At 43.5% G+C, this 27,076-nt stretch overlaps 1 protein-coding gene across 7 annotated transcripts in view; it reads right to left on the bottom strand.

Annotated features, from left to right (window-relative positions):
- The window catches only part of LOC115147111 (ubiquitin carboxyl-terminal hydrolase 20-like), a 71,645-nt gene extending 53,259 nt beyond the window's left edge, over positions 1 to 18,386 (bottom strand). For 4 of the 7 annotated variants that reach the window (XM_065004629.1, XM_065004626.1, XM_065004627.1 and 1 more), the window contains exons 1-13: positions 18,241 to 18,386; positions 15,423 to 15,519; positions 15,118 to 15,171; positions 14,867 to 14,929; positions 14,559 to 14,729; positions 13,983 to 14,091; positions 13,324 to 13,393; positions 12,984 to 13,097; positions 12,683 to 12,782; positions 11,580 to 12,084; positions 11,271 to 11,423; positions 11,031 to 11,143; positions 10,566 to 10,738 (exon numbers count right to left, since the gene is read on the bottom strand). In XM_065004629.1, coding sequence (XP_064860701.1) covers positions 10,566 to 10,738; positions 11,031 to 11,143; positions 11,271 to 11,423; positions 11,580 to 12,084; positions 12,683 to 12,782; positions 12,984 to 13,097; positions 13,324 to 13,393; positions 13,983 to 14,091; positions 14,559 to 14,729; positions 14,867 to 14,929; positions 15,118 to 15,171; positions 15,423 to 15,503 — 1,706 coding nt within the window. In that variant the 5' untranslated portion in view covers positions 15,504 to 15,519; positions 18,241 to 18,386. The remainder of the gene's footprint in view (positions 1 to 10,565; positions 10,739 to 11,030; positions 11,144 to 11,270; positions 11,424 to 11,579; positions 12,085 to 12,682; positions 12,783 to 12,983; positions 13,098 to 13,323; positions 13,394 to 13,982; positions 14,092 to 14,558; positions 14,730 to 14,866; positions 14,930 to 15,117; positions 15,172 to 15,422; positions 15,520 to 18,240) is intronic. The other 3 variants (XM_065004630.1, XM_065004632.1, XM_065004631.1) reach the window with 2 other exon arrangements.
- Positions 18,387 to 27,076: the final 8,690 nt, after the last annotated feature.

Raw genomic sequence — 27,076 nt, 5'->3', positions numbered from 1 at the left:
TTTATGTTGTATGTTGTCCTAGTGGGTCTCCTGTGTAAACTGTGTATGTTGTCCTAGTGGGTCTCCTGTGTAAACTGTGTATGTTGTCCTAGTGGGTCTCCTATGTAAACTGTGTATGTTGTATGTTGTCCTAGTGGGTCTCCTGTGTAAACTGTGTATGTTGTCCTAGTGGGTCTCCTGTGTAAACTGTTTATGTTGTATGTTGTCCTAGTGGGTCTCCTGTGTAAACTGTTTATGTTGTCCTAGTGGGTCTACTGTGTAAACTGTGTATGTTGGCCTAGTGGGTCTCCTGTGTAAACTGTTTATGTTGTCCTAGTGGGTCTACTGTGTATGTTGTCCTAGTGGGTCTCCTGTGTAAACTGTTTATGTTGTCCTAGTGGGTCTACTGTGTAAACTGTGTATGTTGGCCTAGTGGGTCTCCTGTGTAAACTGTTTATGTTGTATGTTGTCCTAGTGGGTCTACTGTGTAAACTGTGTATGTTGTCCTAGTGGGTCTCCTGTGTAAACTGTGTATGTTGTCCTAGTGGGTCTACTGTGTAAACTGTTTATGTTGTCCTAGTGGGTCTACTGTGTAAACTGTTTATGTTGTCCTAGTGGGTCTACTGTGTATGTTGGCCTAGTGGGTCTCCTGTGTAAACTGTTTATGTTGTATGTTGTCCTAGTGGGTCTACTGTGTAAACTGTTTATGTTGTATGTTGTCCTAGTGGGTCTACTGTGTAAACTGTGTATGTTGTCCTAGTGGGTCTCCTGTGTAAACTGTGTATGTTGTCCTAGTGGGTCTCCTGTGTAAACTGTGTATGTTGTATGTTGTCCTAGTGGGTCTACTGTGTAAACTGTTTATGTTGTCCTAGTGGGTCTACTGTGTAAACTGTTTATGTTGTATGTTGTCCTAGTGGGTCTCCTGTGTAAACTGTTTATGTTGTATGTTGTCCTAGTGGGTCTCCTGTGTATGTTGTCCTAGTGGGTCTACTGTGTAAACTGTGTATGTTGTCCTAGTGGGTCTCCTGTGTAAACTGTGTATGTTGTCCTAGTGGGTCTCCTGTGTAAACTGTGTATGTTGTATGTTGTCCTAGTGGGTCTACTGTGTAAACTGTTTATGTTGTCCTAGTGGGTCTACTGTGTAAACTGTTTATGTTGTATGTTGTCCTAGTGGGTCTCCTGTGTAAACTGTGTATGTTGTATGTTGTCCTAGTGGGTCTACTGTGTAAACTGTGTATGTTGTATGTTGTCCTAGTGGGTCTCCTGTGTAAACTGTGTATGTTGTCCTAGTGGGTCTCCTGTGTAAACTGTGTATGTCGTATGTTATCCTAGTGGGTCTACTGTGTAAACTGTTTATGTTGTCCTAGTGGGTCTACTGTGTAAACTGTTTATGTTGTATGTTGTCCTAGTGGGTCTCCTGTGTATGTTGTCCTAGTGGGTCTACTGTGTAAACTGTTTATGTTGTATGTTGTCCTAGTGGGTCTCCTGTGTAAACTGTGTATGTTGTCCTAGTGGGTCTCCTGTGTAAACTGTGTATGTTGTCCTAGTGGGTCTCCTGTGTAAACTGTGTATGTTGTATGTTGTCCTAGTGGGTCTACTGTGTAAACTGTGTATGTTGTCCTAGTGGGTCTCCTGTGTAAACTGTGTATGTTGTCCTAGTGGGTCTACTGTGTATGTTGTCCTAGTGGGTCTCCTGTGTAAACTGTGTATGTTGTCCTAGTGGGTCTCCTGTGTAAACTGTGTATGTTGTATGTTGTCCTAGTGGGTCTCCTGTGTAAACTGTGTATGTTGTATGTTGTCCTAGTGGGTCTCCTGTGTAAACTGTGTATGTTGTATGTTGTCCTAGTGGGTCTCCTGTGTAAACTGTGTATGTTGTCCTAGTGGGTCTCCTGTGTAAACTGTTTATGTTGTATGTTGTCCTAGTGGGTCTCCTGTGTAAACTGTGTATGTTGGCCTAGTGGGTCTCCTGTGTAAACTGTTTATGTTGTCCTAGTGGGTCTACTGTGTATGTTGTCCTAGTGGGTCTCCTGTGTAAACTGTTTATGTTGTCCTAGTGGGTCTACTGTGTAAACTGTGTATGTTGGCCTAGTGGGTCTCCTGTGTAAACTGTTTATGTTGTATATTGTCCTAGTGGGTCTCCTGTGTATGTTGTCCTAGTGGGTCTACTGTGTAAACTGTTTATGTTGTATGTTGTCCTAGTGGGTCTCCTGTGTAAACTGTGTATGTTGTCCTAGTGGGTCTCGTGTGTAAACTGTGTATGTTGTATGTTGTCCTAGTGGGTCTCCTGTGTAAAACTGTTTATGTTGTATGTTGTCCTAGTGGGTCTACTGTGTAAACTGTGTATGTTGTCCTAGTGGGTCTCCTGTGTAAACTGTGTATGTTGTCCTAGTGGGTCTACTGTGTATGTTGTCCTAGTGGGTCTCCTGTGTAAAACTGTTTATGTTGTATGTTGTCCTAGTGGGTCTACTGTGTAAACTGTGTATGTTGTCCTAGTGGGTCTCCTGTGTAAACTGTGTATGTTGTCCTAGTGGGTCTACTGTGTATGTTGTCCTAGTGGGTCTCCTGTGTAAACTGTGTATGTTGTCCTAGTGGGTCTCCTGTGTAAACTGTGTATGTTGTATGTTGTCCTAGTGGGTCTCCTGTGTAAACTGTGTATGTTGTCCTAGTGGGTCTCCTGTGTAAACTGTGTATGTTGTATGTTGTCCTAGTGGGTCTCCTGTGTAAACTGTTTATGTTGTATGTTGTCCTAGTGGGTCTCCTGTGTAAACTGTTTATGTTGTCCTAGTGGGTCTACTGTGTAAACTGTGTATGTTGGCCTAGTGGGTCTCCTGTGTAAACTGTTTATGTTGTCCTAGTGGGTCTACTGTGTATGTTGTCCTAGTGGGTCTCCTGTGTAAACTGTTTATGTTGTCCTAGTGGGTCTACTGTGTAAACTGTGTATGTTGTATGTTGTCCTAGTGGGTCTACTGTGTAAACTGTGTATGTTGTCCTAGTGGGTCTACTGTGTAAACTGTGTATGTTGTCCTAGTGGGTCTACTGTGTAAACTGTGTATGTTGTATGTTGTCCTAGTGGGTCTACTGTGTAAACTGTTTATGTTGTATGTTGTCCTAGTGGGTCTACTGTGTAAACTGTGTATGTTGTCCTAGTGGGTCTTCTGTGTATGTTGTCCTAGTGGGTCTACTGTGTAAACTGTGTATGTTGTATGTTGTCCTAGTGGGTCTACTGTGTAAACTGTTGTATGTTGTCCTAGTGGGTCTCCTGTGTAAACTGTGTATGTTGTCCTAGTGGGTCTCCTGTGTAAACTGTGTATGTTGTATGTTGTCCTAGTGGGTCTCCTGTGTAAACTGTGTATGTTGTATGTTGTCCTAGTGGGTCTCCTGTGTAAACTGTGTATGTTGTCCTAGTGGGTCTCCTGTGTAAAACTGTTTATGTTGTATGTTGTCCTAGTGGGTCTCCTGTGTAAACTGTGTATGTTGTCCTAGTGGGTCTACTGTGTAAACTGTTTATGTTGTCCTAGTGGGTCTACTGTGTAAACTGTTTATGTTGTATGTTGTCCTAGTGGGTCTCCTGTGTAAACTGTTTATGTTGTATGTTGTCCTAGTGGGTCTCCTGTGTATGTTGTCCTAGTGGGTCTACTGTGTAAACTGTGTATGTTGTCCTAGTGGGTCTCCTGTGTAAACTGTGTATGTTGTATGTTGTCCTAGTGGGTCTCCTGTGTAAACTGTGTATGTTGTCCTAGTGGGTCTACTGTGTATGTTATCCTAGTGGGTCTACTGTGTAAACTGTGTATGTTGTCCTAGTGGGTCTACTGTGTAAACTGTTTATGTTGTCCTAGTGGGTCTCCTGTGTAAACTGTTTATGTTGTCCTAGTGGGTCTTCTGTGTAAACTGTGTATGTTGTCCTAGTGGGTCTACTGTGTAAACTGTTTATGTTGTCCTAGTGGGTCTCCTGTGTAAACTGTGTATGTTGTCCTAGTGGGTCTCCTGTGTAAACTGTGTATGTTGTCCTAGTGGGTCTCCTGTGTAAACTGTTTATGTTGTCCTAGTGGGTCTCCTGTGTAAACTGTGTATGTTGTCCTAGTGGGTCTCCTGTTTAAACTGTTTATGTTGTATGTTGTCCTAGTGGGTCTACTGTGTAAACTGTTTATGTTGTATGTTGTCCTAGTGGGTCTCCTGTGTAAACTGTTTATGTTTACACAGTAAACAGAACAGGGCTCCGGGCAGCCGAGCGGAAATGGAGGAAAACTCGCCTCCCTGCAGACCTGGCATCCTTTCACTCCCTCCTCTCTACATTTTCCTCCTCTGTCTCTGCTGCTAAAGCCACTTTCTACCACTCTAAATTCCAAGCATCTGCCTCTAACCCTAGGAAGCTCTTTGCCACCTTCTCCTCCCTCTTGAATCCTCCTCCCCCTCCCCCTCCTCCCCCTCTCTGCAGATGACTTCGTCAACCATTTTGAAAAGAAGGTCGACGACATCCGATCCTCGTTTGCTAAGTCAAACGACACCGCTGGTTCTGCTCACACTGCCCTACCCTGTGCTCTGACCTCTTTCTCCCCTCTCTCTCCAGATGACATCTCGCGTCTTGTGACGGCCGGCCGCCCAACAACCTGCCCGCTTGACCCTATCCCCTCCTCTCTTCTCCAGACCATCTCCGGTGACCTTCTCCCTTACCTCACCTCGCTCATCAACTCATCCCTGACCGCTGGCTACGTCCCTCCCGTCTTCAAGAGAGCGAGAGTTGCACCCCTTCTGAAAAAACCTACACTCGATCCCTCCGATGTCAACAACTACAGACCAGTATCCCTTCTTTCTTTTCTCTCCAAAACTCTTGAACGTGCCGTCCTTGGCCAGCTCTCCCGCTATCTCTCTCAGAATGACCTTCTTGATCCAAATCAGTCAGGTTTCAAGACTAGTCATTCAACTGAGACTGCTCTTCTCTGTATCACGGAGGCGCTCCGCACTGCTAAAGCTAACTCTCTCTCCTCTGCTCTCATCCTTCTAGACCTATCGGCTGCCTTCGATACTGTGAACCATCAGATCCTCCTCTCCACCCTCTCCGAGTTGGGCATCTCCGGCGCGGCCCACGCTTGGATTGCGTCCTACCTGACAGGTCGCTCCTACCAGGTGGCGTGGCGAGAATCCGTCTCCTCACCACGTGCTCTCACCACGTGCTCTCACCACTGGTGTCCCCCAGGGCTCTGTTCTAGGCCCTCTCCTATTCTCGCTATACACCAAGTCACTTGGCTCTGTCATAACCTCACATGGTCTCTCCTATCATTGCTATGCAGACGACACACAATTAATCTTCTCCTTTCCCCCTTCTGACGACCAGGTGGCGAATCGCATCTCTGCATGTCTGGCAGACATATCAGTGTGGATGACGGATCATCACCTCAAGCTGAACCTCGGCAAGACGGAGCTGCTCTTCCTCCCGGGAAGGACTGCCCGTTCCATGATCTCGCCATCACGGTTGACAACTCCATTGTGTCCTCGTCCCAGAGCGCTAAGAACCTTGGCGTGATCCTGGACAACACCCTGTCGTTCTCAAATAACATCAAGGCGGTGGCCCGTTCCTGTAGGTTCATGCTCTACAACATCCATGAGTACGACCCTGCCTCACACAGGAAGCGGCGCAGGTCCTAATCCAGGCACTTGTCATCTCCCGTCTGGATTACTGCAACTCGCTGTTGGCTGGGCTCCCTGCCTGTGCCATTAAACCCTACAACTCATCCAGAACGCCGCAGCCCGTCTGGTGTTCAACCTTCCCAAGTTCTCTCACGTCACCCCGCTCCTCCGCTCTCTCCACTGGCTTCCAGTTGAAGCTCGCATCCGCTACAAGACCATGGTGCTTGCCTACGGAGCTGTGAGGGGAACGGCACCTCACTACCTCCAGGCTCTGATCAGGCCCTACACCCAAACAAGGGCACTGCGTTCATCCACCTCTGGCCTGCTCGCCTCCCTACCACTGAGGAAGTACAGTTCCCGCTCAGCCCAGTCAAAACTGTTCGCTGCTCTGGCCCCCCAATGGTGGAACAAACTCCCTCACGACGCCAGGACAGCGGAGTCAATCACCACCTTCCGGAGACACCTGAAACCCCACCTCTTTAAGGAATACCTAGGATAGGATAAAGTAATCCTTCTCCCCCTCCCCCCCCTTAAAAGACCTAGATGCACTATTGTAAAGTGGCTGTTCCACTGGATGTCATAAGGTGAAAGCACCAATTTGTAAGTCGCTCTGGATAAGAGCGTCTGCTAAATGACTTAAATGTAAATGTAATGTAAATGTAAATGTTGTCCTAGTGGGTCTACTGTGTAAACTGTGTATGTTGTCCTAGTGGGTGTCCTGTGTAAACTGTGTATGTTGTCCTAGTGGGTCTACTGTGTAAACTGTGTATGTTGTCCTAGTGGGTCTACTGTGTAAACTGTGTATGTTGTCCTAGTGGGTCTCCTGTGTAAACTGTGTATGTTGTCCTAGTGGGTCTCCTGTGTAAACTGTGTATGTTGTCCTAGTGGGTCTCCTGTGTAAACTGTTTATGTTGTATGTTGTCCTAGTGGGTCTACTGTGTAAACTGTTTATGTTGTTTGTTGTCCTAGTGGGTCTACTGTGTAAACTGTGTATGTTGTCCTAGTGGGTCTACTGTGTAAACTGTTTATGTTGTATGTTGTCCTAGTGGGTCTCCTGTGTAAACTGTTTATGTTTACACAGTAAACAGAACAGGGCTCCGGGCAGCCGAGCGGAAATGGAGGAAAACTCGCCTCCCTGCAGACCTGGCATCCTTTCACTCCCTCCTCTCTACATTTTCCTCCTCTGTCTCTGCTGCTAAAGCCACTTTCTACCACTCTAAATTCCAAGCATCTGCCTCTAACCCTAGGAAGCTCTTTGCCACCTTCTCCTCCCTCTTGAATCCTCCTCCCCCCCCCCCTCCTCCCCTCTCTGCAGATGACTTCGTCAACCATTTTGAAAAGAAGGTCGACGACATCCGATCCTCGTTTGCTAAGTCAAACGACACCGCTGGTTCTGCTCACACTGCCCTACCCTGTGCTCTGACCTCTTTCTCCCCTCTCTCTCCAGATGACATCTCGCGTCTTGTGACGGCCGGCCGCCCAACAACCTGCCCGCTTGACCCTATCCCCTCCTCTCTTCTCCAGACCATCTCCGGTGACCTTCTCCCTTACCTCACTCATCAACTCATCCCTGACCGCTGGCTACGTCCCTCCCGTCTTCAAGAGAGCGAGAGTTGCACCCCTTCTGAAAAAACCTACACTCGATCCCTCCGATGTCAACAACTACAGACCAGTATCCCTTCTTTCTTTTCTCTCCAAAACTCTTGAACGTGCCGTCCTTGGCCAGCTCTCCCGCTATCTCTCTCAGAATGACCTTCTTGATCCAAATCAGTCAGGTTTCAAGACTAGTCATTCAACTGAGACTGCTCTTCTCTGTATCACGGAGGCGCTCCGCACTGCTAAAGCTAACTCTCTCTCTCTGCTCTCATCCTTCTAGACCTATCGGCTGCCTTCGATACTGTGAACCATCAGATCCTCCTCTCCACCCTCTCCGAGTTGGGCATCTCCGGCGCGGCCCACGCTTGGATTGCGTCCTACCTGACAGGTCGCTCCTACCAGGTGGCGTGGCGAGAATCCGTCTCCTCACCACGTGCTCTCACCACTGGTGTCCCCCAGGGCTCTGTTCTAGGCCCTCTCCTATTCTCGCTATACACCAAGTCACTTGGCTCTGTCATAACCTCACATGGTCTCTCCTATCATTGCTATGCAGACGACACACAATTAATCTTCTCCTTTCCCCCTTCTGACGACCAGGTGGCGAATCGCATCTCTGCATGTCTGGCAGACATATCAGTGTGGATGACGGATCATCACCTCAAGCTGAACCTCGGCAAGACGGAGCTGCTCTTCCTCCCGGGGAAGGACTGCCCGTTCCATGATCTCGCCATCACGGTTGACAACTCCATTGTGTCCTCGTCCCAGAGCGCTAAGAACCTTGGCGTGATCCTGGACAACACCCTGTCGTTCTCAAATAACATCAAGGCGGTGGCCCGTTCCTGTAGGTTCATGCTCTACAACATCCGCAGAGTACGACCCTGCCTCACACAGGAAGCGGCGCAGGTCCTAATCCAGGCACTTGTCATCTCCCGTCTGGATTACTGCAACTCGCTGTTGGCTGGGCTCCCTGCCTGTGCCATTAAACCCCTACAACTCATCCAGAACGCCGCAGCCCGTCTGGTGTTCAACCTTCCCAAGTTCTCTCACGTCACCCCGCTCCTCCGCTCTCTCCACTGGCTTCCAGTTGAAGCTCGCATCCGCTACAAGACCATGGTGCTTGCCTACGGAGCTGTGAGGGGAACGGCACCTCACTACCTCCAGGCTCTGATCAGGCCCTACACCCAAACAAGGGCACTGCGTTCATCCACCTCTGGCCTGCTCGCCTCCCTACCACTGAGGAAGTACAGTTCCCGCTCAGCCCAGTCAAAACTGTTCGCTGCTCTGGCCCCCAATGGTGGAACAAACTCCCTCACGACGCCAGGACAGCGGAGTCAATCACCACCTTCCGGAGACACCTGAAACCCCACCTCTTTAAGGAATACCTAGGATAGGATAAAGTAATCCTTCTCCCCCTCCCCCCTTAAAAGACCTAGATGCACTATTGTAAAGTGGCTGTTCCACTGGATGTCATAAGGTGAAAGCACCAATTTGTAAGTCGCTCTGGATAAGAGCGTCTGCTAAATGACTTAAATGTAAATGTAATGTAAATGTAAATGTTGTCCTAGTGGGTCTACTGTGTAAACTGTGTATGTTGTCCTAGTGGGTGTCCTGTGTAAACTGTGTATGTTGTCCTAGTGGGTCTACTGTGTAAACTGTGTATGTTGTCCTAGTGGGTCTCCTGTGTAAACTGTGTATGTTGTCCTAGTGGGTCTCCTGTGTAAACTGTTTATGTTGTATGTTGTCCTAGTGGGTCTACTGTGTAAACTGTTTATGTTGTCCTAGTGGGTCTACTGTGTAAACTGTGTATGTTGTCCTAATGGGTCTCCTGTGTATGTTGTCCTAGTGGGTCTCCTGTGTATGTTGTCCTAATGGGTCTCCTGTGTAAACTGTTTATGTTGTTTGTTGTCCTAGTGGGTCTCCTGTGTAAACTGTGTATGTTGTCCTAGTGGGTCTACTGTGTATGTTGTCCTAGTGGGTCTCCTGTGTAAACTGTTTATGTTGTTTGTTGTCCTAGTGGGTCTACTGTGTAAACTGTGTATGTTGTCCTAGTGGGTCTACTGTGTAAACTGTGTATGTTGTCCTAGTGGGTCTCCTGTGTAAACTGTTTATGTTGTATGTTGTCCTAGTGGGTCTACTGTGTATGTTGTATGTTGTCCTAGTGGGTCTCATGTGTATGTTGTATGTTGTCCTAGTGGGTCTCCTGTGTAAACTGTGTATGTTGTCCTAGTGGGTCTACTGTGTAAACTGTGTATGTTGTCCTAGTGGGTCTCCTGTGTAAACTGTGTATGTTGTCCTAGTGGGTCTACTGTGTAAACTGTGTATGTTGTCCTAGTGGGTCTACTGTGTAAACTGTTGTATGTTGTCCTAGTGGGTCTCCTGTGTAAACTGTGTATGTTGTATGTTGTCCTAGTGGGTCTCCTGTGTATGTTGTCCTAGTGGGTCTACTGTGTAAACTGTGTATGTTGTCCTAGTGGGTCTCCTGTGTAAACTGTGTATGTTGTCCTAGTGGGTCTCCTGTGTAAACTGTTTATGTTGTATGTTGTCCTAGTGGGTCTCCTGTGTAAACTGTGTATGTTGTCCTAATGGGTCTCCTGTGTAAACTGTGTATGTTGTCCTAGTGGGTCTACTGTGTAAACTGTGTATGTTGTCCTAGTGGGTCTACTGTGTAAACTGTGTATGTTGTCCTAGTGGGTCTCCTGTGTAAACTGTTTATGTTGTATGTTGTCCTAGTGGGTCTCCTGTGTATGTTGTCCTAGTGGGTCTACTGTGTAAACTGTGTATGTTGTCCTAGTGGGTCTCCTGTGTAAACTGTGTATGTTGTCCTAGTGGGTCTACTGTGTAAACTGTGTATGTTGTCCTAGTGGGTCTACTGTGTAAACTGTGTATGTTGTCCTAGTGGGTCTCCTGTGTAAACTGTGTATGTTGTCCTAGTGGGTCTCCTGTGTAAACTGTGTATGTTGTCCTAGTGGGTCTACTGTGTAAACTGTGTATGTTGTCCTAGTGGGTCTACTGTGTAAACTGTTTATGTTGTATGTTGTCCTAGTGGGTCTCCTGTGTAAACTGTTTATGTTGTCCTAGTGGGTCTCCTGTGTATGTTGTCCTAGTGGGTCTACTGTGTAAACTGTTTATGTTGCATGTTGTTCTTGTTTTTTAACCGATCCAAACAAGAAGTTCACTCACGGGAAAATAAGTTCATATAATCCCGATGTGGCAGATAAGAATTCATTGAATAGAGCCGACACGATTCCCTTGTTCTACATGACAGACCATCATATCTGTTCTACACCACACACTCCCAGTCTATCCCCAACCCCCAGCCCCCCCATCCCCCAACCCTCCAGCCCCCAACCCCCCAGCTCCCTCACCTGCGTATGGAGCCCATGATGTAGGTGATCCAGCCCTGGGAGCCGTAGACGTCCAGAGATACCCCGGTCTTGGCTGGGAGGTTCTGGTGGATGGAGGAGTGTAGCTTGGCCAGGTCCTCCTTACCTGGGATGGGCAGGGACAGGTCCTGGAAGGTCTCCACTGTGGTCGACACCTATAGGGGGAGAGGAGAGATGAGGAGGGAGAAGAGAGGGGACAGCCAGAGCGAGCGAGAGATGGTTTTAACAATCTGAAGTGATAATCCAAACAAGCAGAATCCATCATATTTATGGATAAAGTAGGATCAAGTTTAGGCATAAGAACATGTGGTAAAATGTCTACAAATTACAACACGTCAATGTTGTAATGCATGTAACAGTTTTGTGAGGTTTCAATAGAAGAAGTGGAGCTGAGTTATGTAAATGGCGCACCCTTTGTGCTACGACACATGACCACACACAGCTCACCCTGTCACAAGTCAGACACTGGACCAGGCTGAGGATTGAGCCGTCGAAGATGTCTGAGATGACGCTGCGGTAGTGAGACTGCTTCTGCTTCTTGGCACCCAGGAACAGCTGGGCTGTGGAGGATTATGGGAAACGTAGTTTGTGTGTGAGAGAGTGAGCGTACGTGACTGTGTGTGTCGGTAGACTGCGTGAGAGAATGTGTGCCTGTACGTGTATGTGAATTGTCCAGAACCCCCATACCTTTCTTAAAAGAGTATTCGGGCCCTGCAGAGCGGAAGGGGCTGGAGCGAGTGGGGCTGGGGGAGAGTTTAGGGTGCAGTTCCTGGACAGTACGGACGGGGCTGCAGGGGCGAGACTGGGGGCGCTTCTGCATCGATGCCTCATTGTCTGGCTCTGGGTAGAGGTGGGTAGGAGAGGAAGAGGGGACTTGTAGAGATTACTCACACATCACTACAACAGGTCTCTCCACATACAGAAACAGACACACAGAGATACACACACTTACATATATCTTTTGATGTTCTACTTCCACCATCACCAGGCCCGTACCTGGAGTGCTGTTGCTCTGCGTCTGCCCCTGTGTCTGACTCGGACCCTGTGGCCTAGGGCTAGGGGGGGTCCCCTCCTCCTCCTCCGCTCCCCTCTCCAGACCACCCTCTTCGGCCACTGTCGTATCCACATCAGCGTCCTCGTCCATCTCCTGGGAGCCCCTGTGGAGGGGCGAGCCCAACACCCTTTTCTCCTTCAGCCTCTCTTTCTCTGAGATGGGCCCCCCTGTGCCAATCCCTCCGCCCGTGCCTGTCCCCCCTCTTCCAACTCTCGGCCCCACCCCACACTCGTCCTGAATGAGCAGCTCGGGCTCCCCCAGTCCCCCTCCCTCCCCCCGGTCGCTGCTGGCGCCTGAGTCGCAGGAGAGGAACTCGTCCTCAGAGGGGGAGCGGTCGCCCCCATCCCTCCTCTCATCCCCCTCCCCTCCCCCACCACACTCTACCTGTGGCTCTTTGAGCTCCTCGTGGAGCTGGTCCATCAGACAGCGCAGGAACTCCTGGGTGTCCTACAGTAGAAAACACAGAGGGAGAGTGTGCTGAGCAGTCCTATACACTGAGAGGTGTGTGTGTGTATAGTGAGGACAGTATTGTATGAATGTTCCCTGCAGCTCCTAGGGACAGACAGAGACAGCCATTGAGACACACAGGCTTAACTCAACACCATTTTAGATGGAGATAAATGGATTTTCCATAAACAAAACCAAACAAGTGAAATACACACAATCCCATTCCAACATCCCAATCAATTCAACATTGAGGAACGGATTTCATCTGGTTAACTGTGGGTTAGTTAAATAATGTCTGGATCCCAAATGGCACCCTATTCCCTATATACTGCACTGCTATGGCCCTGGTCAAAAGTAGTGCACTACATAGAGACTAAGGCATCATTTGGGGGGGGACCATTTCATCGTCTTGGCACCACACTTCAAGATGCCAATCAGCTACACAACAATCAATCAACCAATCCAATTTCATTGTCCCCAAAGGGAAATTCAATTTGAGGTAACAGGGGTGATTTGGGGGGGATGAGAGGGGACATAGGGAGAGGTGGGTTAGGTCAGGGGTCAGAGAGAGGGGTTGGGGCATTGTTTTGTTCCCTACCTGCTGGGAGCTTGCCCCTACCTGCTGGGCGTAGCCACGGAACATGGGGTTGACCAGCTTGATGCCCTGGGACAGGCTGGTGGGGACTACGTAACTGGGCCTGGAGCAGAGAGAATAGAGAGAGAGGGGAAAGAGAAAGTCGGTTTTTTCTTCTATTACATAAGTCAGACAGTATCTTGCTGCATTCTTGGATATCATCTTATGAATCTCTATTGCAAAAATATGCACACTGAGAGGTACTCTACAGAGAGATAAGTACTGTAACAGAGATAAGAAATATAGTGTCATGTGTGTATAGTACCGTTTCTTGTGCCAGAGCTCAGAGATGAGTTTCTGGTAGCTTTTGCACAGTGCAGGCTTTTTGTCAGTCCGCACCAGTCCACTGCAGTCCAGGAAGAACTGAGTGAGAGGAGGACTGGAGAGGAGAGATATTAGAGGAGAAGAAAGAAAGAAAGAAATAACTGATCAGTCTATGTTCAAATCTATGAAAACGAATACAATCCCTTCTGCTGAGATGAAGGTACACATACACATGCTCGCTCACACACTCAAACATTTTAGTGACAGCTCTCAGAAACAGGTCAATCTATCTGCCATAAATCCCCAGACTAATGAGGAAATAAGACAGGAAGTGAGCTCACCAGTTGGACAGGGCTTGAAGCGCTGCGTTCATGTAACAGGAGTTACCAATATTCTTCATCCCGGTCAAACCTTTCAGAGGATGAGATGTAGGTTAAAAAAAGCTCTAATAGCATCATTACAAGTATATTTATAACATTAGGACTATATGGTAAGGCCACTCCGTGGCGTTTATACCTAATATTTGGAGAACATGCATGACACAGACCCAGTCAGTTAATGATGAACTTCAGTCTATTACCGTTACTTAAATGGATCTGGTACCTGGTCTGGTACCTATTCTTAGGCTCAAAAACAATTATATTTCTCCTAACCCTGATCATCTGGCTCTCAGATCATTTGGGAGGTCTCTGCCCAAATCGGCTTGGCATAATTCACTAAGGAATAGACCTGCAAAGCCTGTCAAAGGATGAAAGAATCAATTCTACAGAGTTCTAGACCTTGACAGCTGGCTTTTGCCTGATTGATGTTACATTTGTAACATAATATGTTAATTTAAGCTGCAGATCATATTTGATAGCTATGATTGTGTCATCCATAAAGATAAAAATACAATGATGTAACGCTAAGGGTATCAGTTTAACTGTGGATATGCTGGACTATAGTTTTTACTGTTATTGAATAGATCCCATAACGTTGAGAGAAGGGGGTCTGAGGTTACCTCTGGGTTTGAGCACATCCTCCTCTGACTCTGACCACTCTTCTTCGGCTACCGCGATAGGCACTGCTTTCAACGGGTGGTGGTGACTCACTGGTTGATGAACTGCATCCTGGGAAAGTAAGTCATTGTTAAAAACAGCAAATAATGACATCAGTGTCTGCCTGTGGAAAGCCAATTACACAATATATTAAAAGAACATAAGCTGTATTTCAGCTCACAAATGTAAATTGTGCGCTAATCAAAATTAAAACGTTAAAACGTTATATTAAATAAATGCTTTATATATAGTGCATAATACAGTAATCATGAATAGTTTGTTCATGTTTACTAATGACAGATATGGTGGCGTTACCCATATTTGATATAGGGCCCATCCCAAATAGCGCCCTATTCCCTATATAATACAGTAATCATGAATAGTTTATTCATGTTTACTAATGACAGATATGGTGGCGTTACCCATATTTGATATAGGGCCCATCCCAAATAGCGCCCTATTCCCTATATTGTGCACTACTTTTGACCAGAGCCCAAATGGCACGTAAACATAGTATAGTTGACTATAATTCAGCTGACCTTTGTGCGATGGCGTACCTGGTGTTCCTTAGCTTTACAGTGGTGGGGAGTGTGTGTGGCAGACATAGCAGGTACAACTGCAGGCCTCTGCTCCAGAAACACCTCCCTCTCACACACATAGCACCAGATCCTGAAAGTGGTCAGGTTCACCGTCAGGTTGTGTTTATTTGCCTTGGGGGATGAGCACACACACACACACACACACACACACACACACACACTAAGCTTAGAAAAACGTTGTTGCATGCTTTCTAGAAATGGCATCTCTCACTACCCAAGGAAAAAAAAAAGCTCTGTGAAAAACTCACCTGTGCATGTAGGGTGCTATGGTCTGAAAAGGTTTCTCCACAGCCAACATATTGACACTCGCTCTGACCAAGAGAAATAAAGTAATAAATGAGAAATAAACATATATGGGATAAAAACAAAAAGATGTATAATCCATCTGAAAGTGTTATAAAAGTGTCATAATAACACATCCTGAGAATTATGTCATGGCCTTTGAATCTATTTCAAAATATTTTGAGGATAAACAGACCTAGAGAAACCCCCTGTTTACCTGCAGACAGGCCCAGAGGTTGGGACCTCCCACTCCACATGACTGGCAGGATCCCTGAAGAACAGGACAGAAAAAAAACAGTATTAGACAACAATCTAGGCTGAAAAACTATCATAGAGCACCATCTCCTATGTGATTGTCAGACCACCAGAATGTCTTCAAAAAATGTTGACCTTTTTGCGAAGGCAAATCTAGTAGATGTGACTCAAAACTAAAAGACATGCATGACTTGTCACAAATTGCATTCCATACATAATTCCAGAAGCTTGACGCAGCAAGTCTCTCTTGAAACCATTCATGCTCACCTTGGATTTCTGCAAAAGCTCCTCCTTGGTTACCTCCCCTATGGAATTCAGGTGGGGACAAATGTCCCCCTGGTCACTCATGTTTATTAAACTTCTTCTAAAGATCAAATAATAAACAAAAAGGTATTAATCTATGACATTTTGTATGGGCAGGTAAAACATGAAATGGAAGCAAGCTGACAGAGTCAAAGGCTACAAGCAGTTACACTTAAATCAAGGTGTGTGTCTACTAACTCTACAAGTCAGCTATTACAAAATGTATGGAGGATTCATGATTGGAGGGAATTCAGCTAACAATGAAGCTCTTTGATTTAGCTAGCCGGCTACTCTACTCACTCAAACAAAGCTTTGAACTTGAAATCATATGGAACAATATGCAACAATTCACTGTTGGGTGGTTCCAATCACTTTCTGACTACACCCCTTTCCATATGATTCCAATCACTTTCTGACTGCACCCCTTTTCATTTGAAAGAAACCTTCCATACACGTTTGCCCATGGTAGAAGTGGTCAGAAAGTTACTTTTTGGACCTGAATGCTAAAACATTCAAGAGATTGAGGTGCTCAAAGTTATCACTGGAAAATATATAATTTGAAAGCTTACAAACAGGGTTGTACAACTATTTTTTGATTGACATTGTCATTTAAAAAAAAACTTTTAAAGTTAATTATCTAAAAATGTGTGAACTCCGATGTTTTTTTCATTTTCATATTTATTGTAGCTTAGACCCTATTTACAGCTTCTGAGGTGTTTGTGATGGGCCCGCCATCGGCTGAGACACAGCATACTCTTGCGTTACTGGGAGGATATGGCTGATAAATGTACTAAATGTCATCTTTGAAATAGTACCACAAAGATAGGAGGTCCATACATCAAGAGTATGTTCACTTGCAATGGAATATCCATTGTTGTATATTAAACTGATCATCTTCCATAGGTAACCTATTGAAATATTGATCATTTAATAGACATTACCATTCAAGTTTACATTCAATGGTGGGTGGATGGACGGCTATCTTTCAGGTAGTAATTGGACGTTTTAATTCCATTTAAATGTTAAAGGTGCACCAGCTAAATTGCAGTGGTCTGAAGGGATAGGTTCGATCTATGAATAACATTTCAATGATTGAAATAACACCCACCCTGTATTCAAGAGTATGTCTGATGACGGGCACATCACAAACACCTGAGATGATGTAAAATAGGGCTAAAATAAAACATTTGTGAGTTTAAAAAAAAAAAAAAGATAATTGATGTCAAAGGTTAAATAACAAAAAAATATATATATTTCAAGAAAACATAGAATAGTTTGTACACTTTCAAATGAAATCAAACTCAAATCAAACAGTTTGATATTAAACTAAAACTCAACCAGAAAGATATGAAATCCATGTTTTGTTCCGAGCGAGGAGGTTCTCGCCATCTTAGCTGCCGCACATCTAGCGTTTAACACAAAACATGGATTGAATATCTTTATGAATTTGTTTTTTTGTCGAACCACCTGCAAAACTGGAAACTGACATTTCTAAGATACTTTTTTTCACCGAATCGAGTATAGCCAAGAACATGTTAGATGAAAAATCTATGTTGGCGGTTCGTATGGGGCTTTCCTGTAATGGACACCAAAAGCCTTTGTTTATCCAATGCTGTATATAAACCCTGGGATTGTAGATGTTATGTATTGGCCATTGAGAGGCTTTGAAGCCACCGGTCGGCCATTATGCCCATTCCCAGTATGAGCCGTCCTCCATAGAAATTACAGAACAGTATTTCAATTAAATGTTAAAGACAAAATGACATGTACTTAAGTAACATCAGTAATAAATAAAAAATTACACTTGAAAGGATGTTTTTAGATATTTTTTTGTTTTTAGCTCACATAATATAATTTAAGAGTATGTATTAAGGTGTCTGTAATATAATACATTTGGAAAAAACAGATGTAGACATTAATAAATGCATTGCTATAGCTTCCAAAATATTGTTTTAAGACGGTGAGGGAGTGCCAAGCTGGAGGCACGGTGGATTCAAAACATCCCCCCAAAAACTCATCTAGTGTCTCCGAACAGCTGTGTGTAAAACAGAAGACGGATGCCACAACAGTGATGTCGCTGAAAAATACTATTGGCTGCAACTGTGTTAAAACAGTATACAATAAGTGTATATTTTGCATTTGTGAAATTATTTTGATGTAAAATGAAAATAGTGTCCTTTATGTTTCTAGAACCGTACGGTAATTGGCACTTGAGAATCGATTCACTGTAGACGGCGTATTTGACTGCCAGCCAATTCGCATTATGAAAGGTCCTTGGACTATAAGGAGTAAAGTCAGTCTCCTTTAGTCCATTATTGGGCTAGTGTACAATCTGTTGTTACCAAATTGGGTCAACTTTGAGCATCTCGAACTCATGAATGTTTTGGCATTCCGGTCCAAAAAGTAACTTTCTGACCACTATTACCATGGCCGGGCAAACATGCATGAAAAAGATTTCATTCAAATCAAAACGGGTGAAGTCAGAAAGTGGTTTGAAGTCATAGAACGTCAACCCTGTAGCTAACTGCCTGACATTCCTTGCGCACTCTAGAAATTGATGATCAATTAATTCATCATCTAGCTACCGCATATCAGCCAACATAGGCATATTGTTTCGGAATTAAATCAAAGACGAGACAACATTTTTCTGCACTTTGGTTTGGCCACAGACCCACCGAAATAACAGCTCTGTTGCAAACTTGAAGGCCCTGTTTTCCTCTCCAGACTAGCATCATACATTAAGGATGACAACAAATACATGCTTTGCCGGAATTATATTTACCAACACCAGGCGATGTCAGAACAGTTCATTTACGGGAAAACTTCCGTTAAAGATAGCCAAACAGTAAGTTAACGTCTAACTAGTGATTGTACGCCAGCTAGCTGTTGTAACGTGAATGTACTACTGTTAGCTGCTGGTGCTGCCGTCGTACAGATTGGTTTTACGTCAGTGTTGTTATGCACAATGTCAGCAAGAACAGGAGCTATGGGGGGTGATAAGGGACATATATAAGCCTAAGCAACGGTACCATCTGACATGACATGATACCAACGCCTTACAGGCTGACTACACCGCTAGCATCACGTACGTTGCAAAATAAATGAAAAATCTATATTATAAAATTATTGCTCCCACACTGCTCGCGCACGCCAACGAATGTCTGCGTTGTCAAGCGCTAAAATAGAAGTCAGTTCTATTTGTGAAGCAGATCACGTTGCAAGTCCTGCCTCTCCTGTCTCCTCATTGGTTTATAGAAGCAAATACCCATGCCATCTCCTCATTGGTTATACCCACCTGGGTGACTAAAAGACGAACGAGGTCGTGGCATTAATGCACCTAATTTATGAATGTTGCCAATTGCAATATAAAGTCCAGAGAAGAAAAAGCCTAGAAGGAGGAGAGATGACTAGAAATGATTCGGTTGACCGTTTTATGTTTGGATTAATTGTCGTAGTAGAGGACCTTGTCCATTTCAGGTAAAATAACAACTCAATGTTGTTGTCCTCAAAAGGACAAATTAGCTAGCAAGTGCAAGCTAGCTAGCTAAATTGACATAAATGTTTAATGCTTTTCAACCTGTTTCAAAATTAATGTAATTGGTTCAGTTTGTTTTGATATTTTAACCTGTGTGTCGTAATCACCTTCCTTAGCGTTGGTCTCATTGTTGAAAGAGCCTAGTCTTTGCTTTCTTGACTACTTATTATTGCATTTCCCTCCAAAACTATGCATTTTGGAGGGAAATTGTATTATAGGCTCTCACGATAAATTGTTATGTATGCTACTTGGCAAATAAATGAATTAAATATGTAAAGAAATTATGCAATCAAACTGTTTTATTATGTAATCCCAATTTTTTTTTTACTGGACATGTGTGCAACAGAAATTCAACATTCACATTTTGCTACTTTCTGTGAAGTCTGCGCATACAATTTGATGCATACGTTCGATTAAGCACTGCAACTGCCTCTGCAACGCAATGCTGCAAGGCAAACGCAGCATTCCAAATTAATGTTCTTCTTGTCTACCAAAACGCAAAAACACAGTCGTTGTGTTCAAAGCGCTACTGACGCCTGTGTAACGGATGTGAAACGGCTAGCTAGTTAGCGGTGGTGCGCGCTAAATAGCGTTTCAATCGGTGACGTCACTTGCTCTGAGACCTTGAAGTAGTGGTTCCCCTTGCTCTGCAAGGGCCGCGGCTTTTGTGGAGCGATGGGTAACGATGCTTCGTGGGTGACTGTTGTTGATGTGTGCAGAGGGTCCCTAGTTCGCGCCCGGGTATGGGCGAGGGGACGGTCTAAAGTTATACTGTTACACCTGCATCGCGTGTTAATGAAAATCATAATGTGCATAGTTTATAGTTATATTAATTCAATCTCAACCATAAATGTTAGAAATGTACAATTTTTCCTGTGCCACATCAGTTTACAGAAATACTCATCATAATCTTTGATAAAAGATACAAGTGTTATGCACAGAATTATAGATATACTTCTCCCTAAATGCAACCGCTGTGTCAGATTTCAAAAAAGCTTTACAGCAAAAGCAAACCATGCAATAATCTGAGTACAGTGCTCAGACACAATACAGATACCCGCCATGTTGTGGAGTCAGTAACAGTCAGAAATAACGTTATAAATATTCACTTACCTTTGATGATCTTCATCAGAATGCACTCCCAGGAATCCCAGTTCCACAATAAATGTTTGTTTTGTTCAATAAAGTCCGTAATTTATGTCCAATTACCTCCTTTTGTTGGGGGCGTCTAGTTCACAAATCCAAACTCATGAGGTGCGGGCAAGTCCAGGTCAAAGTTCAGACGAAAAGTCAAAAAAGTTATATAACAGTTCGTAGAAACATGTCAAACGATGTATAGAATCAATCTTTAGGATGTTTTTAACATAAATCTTCAATAATTTTCCAACCGGACAATTCCTTTGTCTTTAGAAATGCAATGGATCAGCTCATGGCCTTCAGCCAGACCCCTTAGTCAAACAGCTCTCATTCTCTCACCCTTCACAGTAGCCTAAAACAAGGTTCTAAAGACTGTTGACATCTAGTGGAAGCCTTAGGAAGTTCAATATGACCCCATAGACACTGTATATTCGATAGGCAATCAGATTTCCCACTTCCTGGTTGTATTTTTCTCAGGTTTTCGCCTGCCATATGAGTTCTGTTATACTCACAGACATCATTCAAACAGTTTTAGAAATTTCAGAGTGTTTTCTATCCAATACTACTGATAACACTTTCATCTGCTTTTATACGCTTTTCATCCGAACGTGAAAATGCTGCCCCCTATCCCTAACATTTGCCCTTGTATTTCAAGGTTGTAAAATATAATAACATTATCTCGTGGACAGAGCTAGCCAATGCTCAGACAGATTCAATGGCTGTAGCATAGCGTATTCGACTGAATGATTAGCTAATAAATACTTGAGATATTATGAATAATAAGCATATGCTTTAACCTGATAATAGACTACTAATGATAATGTAACAATTTCAAAACCCGAGCTAGTAACGTTAAGTAGCCTAGGTAAACTTAGCTGACCTTCAATTGAGGGAATTCAGCAGAGTTCTGAGACATTTTTACAACTCATTGAAACTCTGAAAATAAACACATGGGCAAATGTTACCAAACATGATAATAAAATAGGCCTGCATTACGGTAGGCAGCTAATTGTTAAATTACACTTTCCAATTGTTAATTCTAATTGTTAAAGCCACTGTCTCTTCGCTGATAGCCTGTGAGTGAGATAATGCTAGCTAGCCAATGGGAGCGTAGTAGAACGCCCCTCTGAATAACACGGTGTGGGACAACATCCGGTGAAACTGGAGGGCGCGCAATTCAAATAAATACTCATAATTATTATAGATTTTAAACATTTAGGTATATGTAAGTGTCTAATATCGACTGAAAGCTTACATTATTGTTAATATAACTGCACTGTCCGATTTACAGTAGCTATTACAGTGAAAACATGCCATGCGATTGTTTGAGGACGGCGCCCCACATCAAAATATTTTCCCACCAGCACAGGTTTCATACATTCACATGTAATGATTAAATATTCACTTACTTTTTGAAAGTCAAAATACATTTCTATTTTCTCCTCAGATACCCTAAAATGTAATCAAACTATAATATTTATTTCGGAAAGAAGTATGTTCAATAGGAAACGATTTTAGCAGGTGCGTTCTGTCTTCATGGCGTGCGCAAACACGAATTTCCAAGACTGTGTCCTACTTAAACAGTTATTTCTTATTCGTTTTTGAAGTTACAAGCCTGTAACCTTGAACATAAACTGCTGACACCATGTGGAAGCCATAGTAATTGCATCCAGGGAGCTAATTTTCCATATGACCTTTCTCTTGCATTTCTAAGAGGATGGTCTCTCAAAAAAAAGATTTCCGGTTGGTTTTACTTTGGATTTTCTCCTACCATATCTATTATGTTGTATTCTCCTACATTATTTTAACAATTCTACAAACTTCAAAGTGTTTTATTTCCAATGGTACCAATTATGTCCAATTTGTAAGTCGCTCTGGATAAGAGCGTCTGCTAAATGACTTAAATGTAAATGTAAATGTATATCCTGGCTTCAGGCAGTTTACTTTGGGCACGTCATTCAGGCAGGAAGTGGAGAAAAAAGGGAGCCTAGCCCTAAGAAGTTATTCAAAAGTTGGCTTAACTGCGTTGGTAAAAAGAAAGACACGGACGAACATTTTGATTTCCTTAGGCGGGCACATTTTTTCACGGGACTTCCTATGTGTGCACCCGCTTGCACGTTTAAAAAAAATAGCACGCTCGTGAGTTTAAAATTTGGGGAGGCTTACAATGTATCCTACCATTTCTACCGATCTGAGTGTGAACAGTTTCCTTTCAATAATAATGTTTAAGTTTCTCAAAATCATTGTCACGTGGTTAATCATAAAAATCTGAAGTAAAATTATAATCTAAAAGTACAAATTCAACAATGGCGAGAGCACAAGCCATATGAACAGACACATTGATACACACTGTGATCCATGGGCGGCTAAAGAAATGAGAGCATAGGACTCAGAGATCTTTATTACATTTCTTAATTCAATCACATTCATCTCTCTACTCTGTCTCCCTTTCTATCTGTCTTGACTTGAGCTATTGCTAGTGAAGTGTAACATTGTATCATGGGTCCAGCCCAAAGCTGTTGCTAGCGAACTTGCAACATTGTATAAACTAGCCGAATCTGGGACAAATAGCTGTTTTTACGACGTTTCTACTGGATATATGGGATTATCAGATCATGATATTTTGCTCTTTCACACAGAGGATTGGTGATTATAGAGGAAAGCCGTCAACGCATACAGTTCGACGTATACGTTAACATATGCGTTCGATAAATCCAACCACACCGAACGCACTGTAACACAATGTGGTAAGGCAAACGCAGCGTTTCATTGGAAATGAATGTAATTCTGGTGTACCAAAATGCATAACACTGTCGGTGTGTTCGAAGCGTTAGTTCTAACAACTTTCAACAAATGTGCTTCAGACAGAGCTACAAAAGTCAGTAGGCCTAAATAGCCATATTAGACTGAAATATAAGGTAATTTCGTCAAACTTGTGAGGCTCTCCGTGCTCATTAGTTGCTCATTCAACATATTTGCTGCTACTTCACCCAATCCCATTTTAAAAGTCTCCCTAACTGTTCTACATTCCTTGAGACCAACCAGAAATGTTTCATTGGCAAAATATTCCCTGATTTTCATAAAACAGCCACATGTGGTCTCTCGTTTCCGCACCAACAAATTTTGCGTAAGGTAAAGCACTAGCTTATAGGTGCGCTTCGTTCTGTATAGGAGCGCACTTGGGTGTTGCTCCGCCACTTCTCACAATGATGCTTGTTTAGTCAAATTTAGATCAAAGCTGAATCAATGTCTTGGAAGATCACAATGATTCATTAGTATTCTGCATAATAGAAACAAATATTAGGCCAAAACTCAACCAAAAGAATGTGCATGGATTGAAACAAAATACATGAAGGCCATAGTGATGCCCCCCCCAAAAAAAATCGTCATTTAGGCTACACTGTCCTGCAAAATCCTCCTGTTGTCCCGCATTTGGGTATTTTAAATGTGGTCACCGTAACTGGAGTGTTGGAAAGATTTTTCAAATACATCCATTCGCAATGGATTAAAAAAAATAAAAACAGACTTCGTTGACTTGTGTGAATTGAAGTAAAAATGACTGAGAAGCAAATTGTATTAGTGGTGTAAGTGGTGAGTTAAGACAATCAGAAATCATACATTACGCACCATAACCCTCCCCCCTCTCTTCTTCTTAAGACGCAGCATATCCCCCTCTTCTTCTTGATGCAACTTTATATTACACTCAAGACACATATTATCTTCACAGATATTTTAGACGCTTTTCACTGACAGACGCAACTCAATCAGCTAGACCTATTGCCACGCGCACTACCCAAATTTACGTGCTTCCCAAATAGGCATAGGCTAATGATCCTCTGTGGCTAAGTCATGCTCCATGGTGAAGTATTTTTTATTATTTTATTTAGACAGGAGTAATTATATTATTTTGGCGAAACATCTATTTAATTTAGGGCAATCCAGCATCCTAACTGTGCACCCGCCAACTTTCATCTACAATTCGCAAAAGGGTGAAACCAGAGATCTGTATATAATGACAATATGCTCATGTCTCTACCCTAACAATGAGAGTTTTTGTCTCAAAGGCCGGAAGGCAGGCAACAAGCTTAGGTTAGCATATTATGCCCATAAAAACGCATTCTCTTATTCTGGACAGATTTTGGCGAGAGTGAGCCCTCTCGCTTCACCTCTTCCTCTCTGCTGAAACTATGTCACTGGAGAAAGCATCCGAGTGAGCGAAACAGCGCAACTCAATGTGTAGCCCATGTATCGGGTGCGGTCTGGCCAGAAATAGTCTGACATGTCATACTCTTTTGGTCCAGACAGCATCAGATACATGGGTTACACATAACGAGACCGTGGGGCGCTGTTTCGCTCACTCGGATGTTTTAACAGAGATTGATGCTTCTTTCTGTCCATGTGCGTCTCGGTCAAATAAATGATAAATATTTCAGTATCTTATTTGGACGGGTAAGGAGATCCGGTAGCCTGGCCCGTCCATAACACCATCCCTGGATTGAAACGAGAACCATGTGTAGCCTACAGTGAATAAATACATGAGATTGAGGCTCTCTCTCACGAATTGCTTGTATAATGTACACACATCATTTCAGTTTGTGAATGGGTGTTGGATAATTGTTTTTTTTAGACATGATAAAGAAACCCTATTATAAACAATTGTAACACTGCCATGTTGATCTGAGCTTTTCTGTTGGAAAAAATGCATTTGTGTCCGACTTTTGTCAATTGCAGATTTACCTCCGACTTCACTCCTCGACTTTGGTCTAGTCGGTTGCTTTAGCCACTCAAATGCGCCCAATATTAGGATAAATTACTGGAGGGGCTATGTCATAAACTCTCAAAGGTCCAGAATGGGATGAAAATGGCAGCCATATTGGTCAAGAAGAAATCCAAACCAGTCTAATTGGAATTGATGGCATAATCCTGATTTTACTTAATGCGGAAAATAAAAGTAAGGCATGTGATATCAGAAATTGTGTAATGGAATTATTGTCAACCTAGAATTGTCAAAAATTATAAATACAGTTTATATAGGTTTCATACCCATTTTCTGTATAAATATCCTCTATAATATATGTAAACATACCATAAATATCTAAATTGTTATTTTCTTGGAAAGTGCTATTGGAGTGCTGTTATATGATACAATAGCGGTACTTGTTACACTTACAACTTGTGTAAATCCTATCTTCAACTGATTTCAGCCAGTGTTTGGCTGTGGATTGACTGCATTGTTTGAATGGAATGTTGGCATATTGGCAGTTAATTTGAAACATTTATAGCACCATTCCTGTAAAACTGGCTAGCTAGCTAACAAACAAACAGTGCAGATCAATTCTTCAAATTCCTAATTTTACACAATATCTTATCACAACACTGGCAAACCATGGTTGACCAACTCCCTGACCAAAATGGCTGTCTATTATGCCATCATAAGAAGGTTCATCATGTCTATTCTAGTATTCTAATTCCTAGTTCTATAGTCTACAGTGATCCCTGGTTACAATGTTAGGAAGTAGAATTAGGCACAATAGGAAGCTATATATTTTTGCATTTTCTCTCCCCCTGTCCTCCTGGCTAGGATGAAGTACATTGAGACAGAGCCGAAGAAGGGCTTGGCGGTAGTGGAGGAACAGAAAGTTGAAGGTGAAGGAACACAGAAGACCTCCTGTACGAGTTGCCGGAGAACATCCGGACCCAAGGAGACAGGAGATGTTGTCCAATAAAATGCTTAATGGGATCCCCGGGGTTGACCTAGGCATTTAGTGAGTTGTCTCAAAATGTTTCTACGGCTGTGGTAGTGCCCAGGTTTTGGAGCTTGGTGTAGTTCATTTTTTTGTACTTGTTGAAACTGTATTAATGTCGTCAATAATCTTACCGCAACAAATCCAGTGACTGAAAACCTCGCACAACAGCTTTGGTGTTTGTTTATCTCTATTACTATCTTTAAGCACATCTTGTTTGACCCCCACGGCTTGGATAAAGAGCATTGTTTTATTTCCTTATTCCTCAGTGCTAAGATAAAGAACATCATCTTTACGGAGGAGGCCTCGGTCAAATAGCCCTTGGCTCTCTCGGGATATACTAGTCCGTCTAGCCAGTTGGGTTCTCAGTTCATCGCGCATACAGTAATAAATATCTCTCCGGGAAGAAGAAGGGTGGGGTTGCATGTTTCATGATTAACGACTCATGGTGTGATTGTGATAACATACAGGAACTCAAGGCCCTTTGTTCACCCGACCTAGAATAACTCACAATCAAATGCCGACGTATTATCTCCCAAGAGAATTATCTTTGGTTATAGTCACAGCCGTGTATATCCCCCCTCAAGCCGATACCCCAACGGCCCTAAAATAACTTCACTGGACTTCATGCAAACTGGAAACCACATATCCTATTTATTGTAGCTGGGGATTTAAAAAAAGCAAATTTGTGAAAAAGTCTGCCGAAGTTCTATCAACACGTTGACTGTAGTATGTACCTGTGCTAAGAACTATTCAACGCTGGTCTAACCAATCGGAATCAACTCTTCAAGATTGTTTTGTATCACGTGCACGTGGATATGTTCCTGGCAGCCTCCAAAAATAACATTGACGAATATACTGATACGATGACTGAGTTTATCAGGAAGTGTATAGGAGATGTACCCACTGTGACTATTAAATCCTATCCTAACCAGAAACTGTGGATAGATGGCAGCATTCGCACAAAACTGTGATGGCCACTCCAATACCTTGACTTTGTTGTCCGTAAGCCATTTTGCCACAACTTTGGAAGTATGCTTGGGGTCATTGTCCATTTGGAAGACCCATTTGCGACCAAGCTTTTACTTCCTGACTGATGTCTTGAGATGTTGGTTCAATATATCCACATCATTTTCTTTCTATTTTGTGAAGTGCACCAGTCCCTCCACAACATGATGCTGCCACCCCCGTTCTTCACGGTT

Source organism: Oncorhynchus nerka, linkage group LG19, assembly GCF_034236695.1.
Source record: "Oncorhynchus nerka isolate Pitt River linkage group LG19, Oner_Uvic_2.0, whole genome shotgun sequence".
Lineage (NCBI taxonomy): Eukaryota > Metazoa > Chordata > Actinopteri > Salmoniformes > Salmonidae > Oncorhynchus > Oncorhynchus nerka.
The sequence above is the reverse complement of the archived record's forward strand: the minus strand, read 5'-3'. Positions and strand labels throughout refer to the sequence as shown.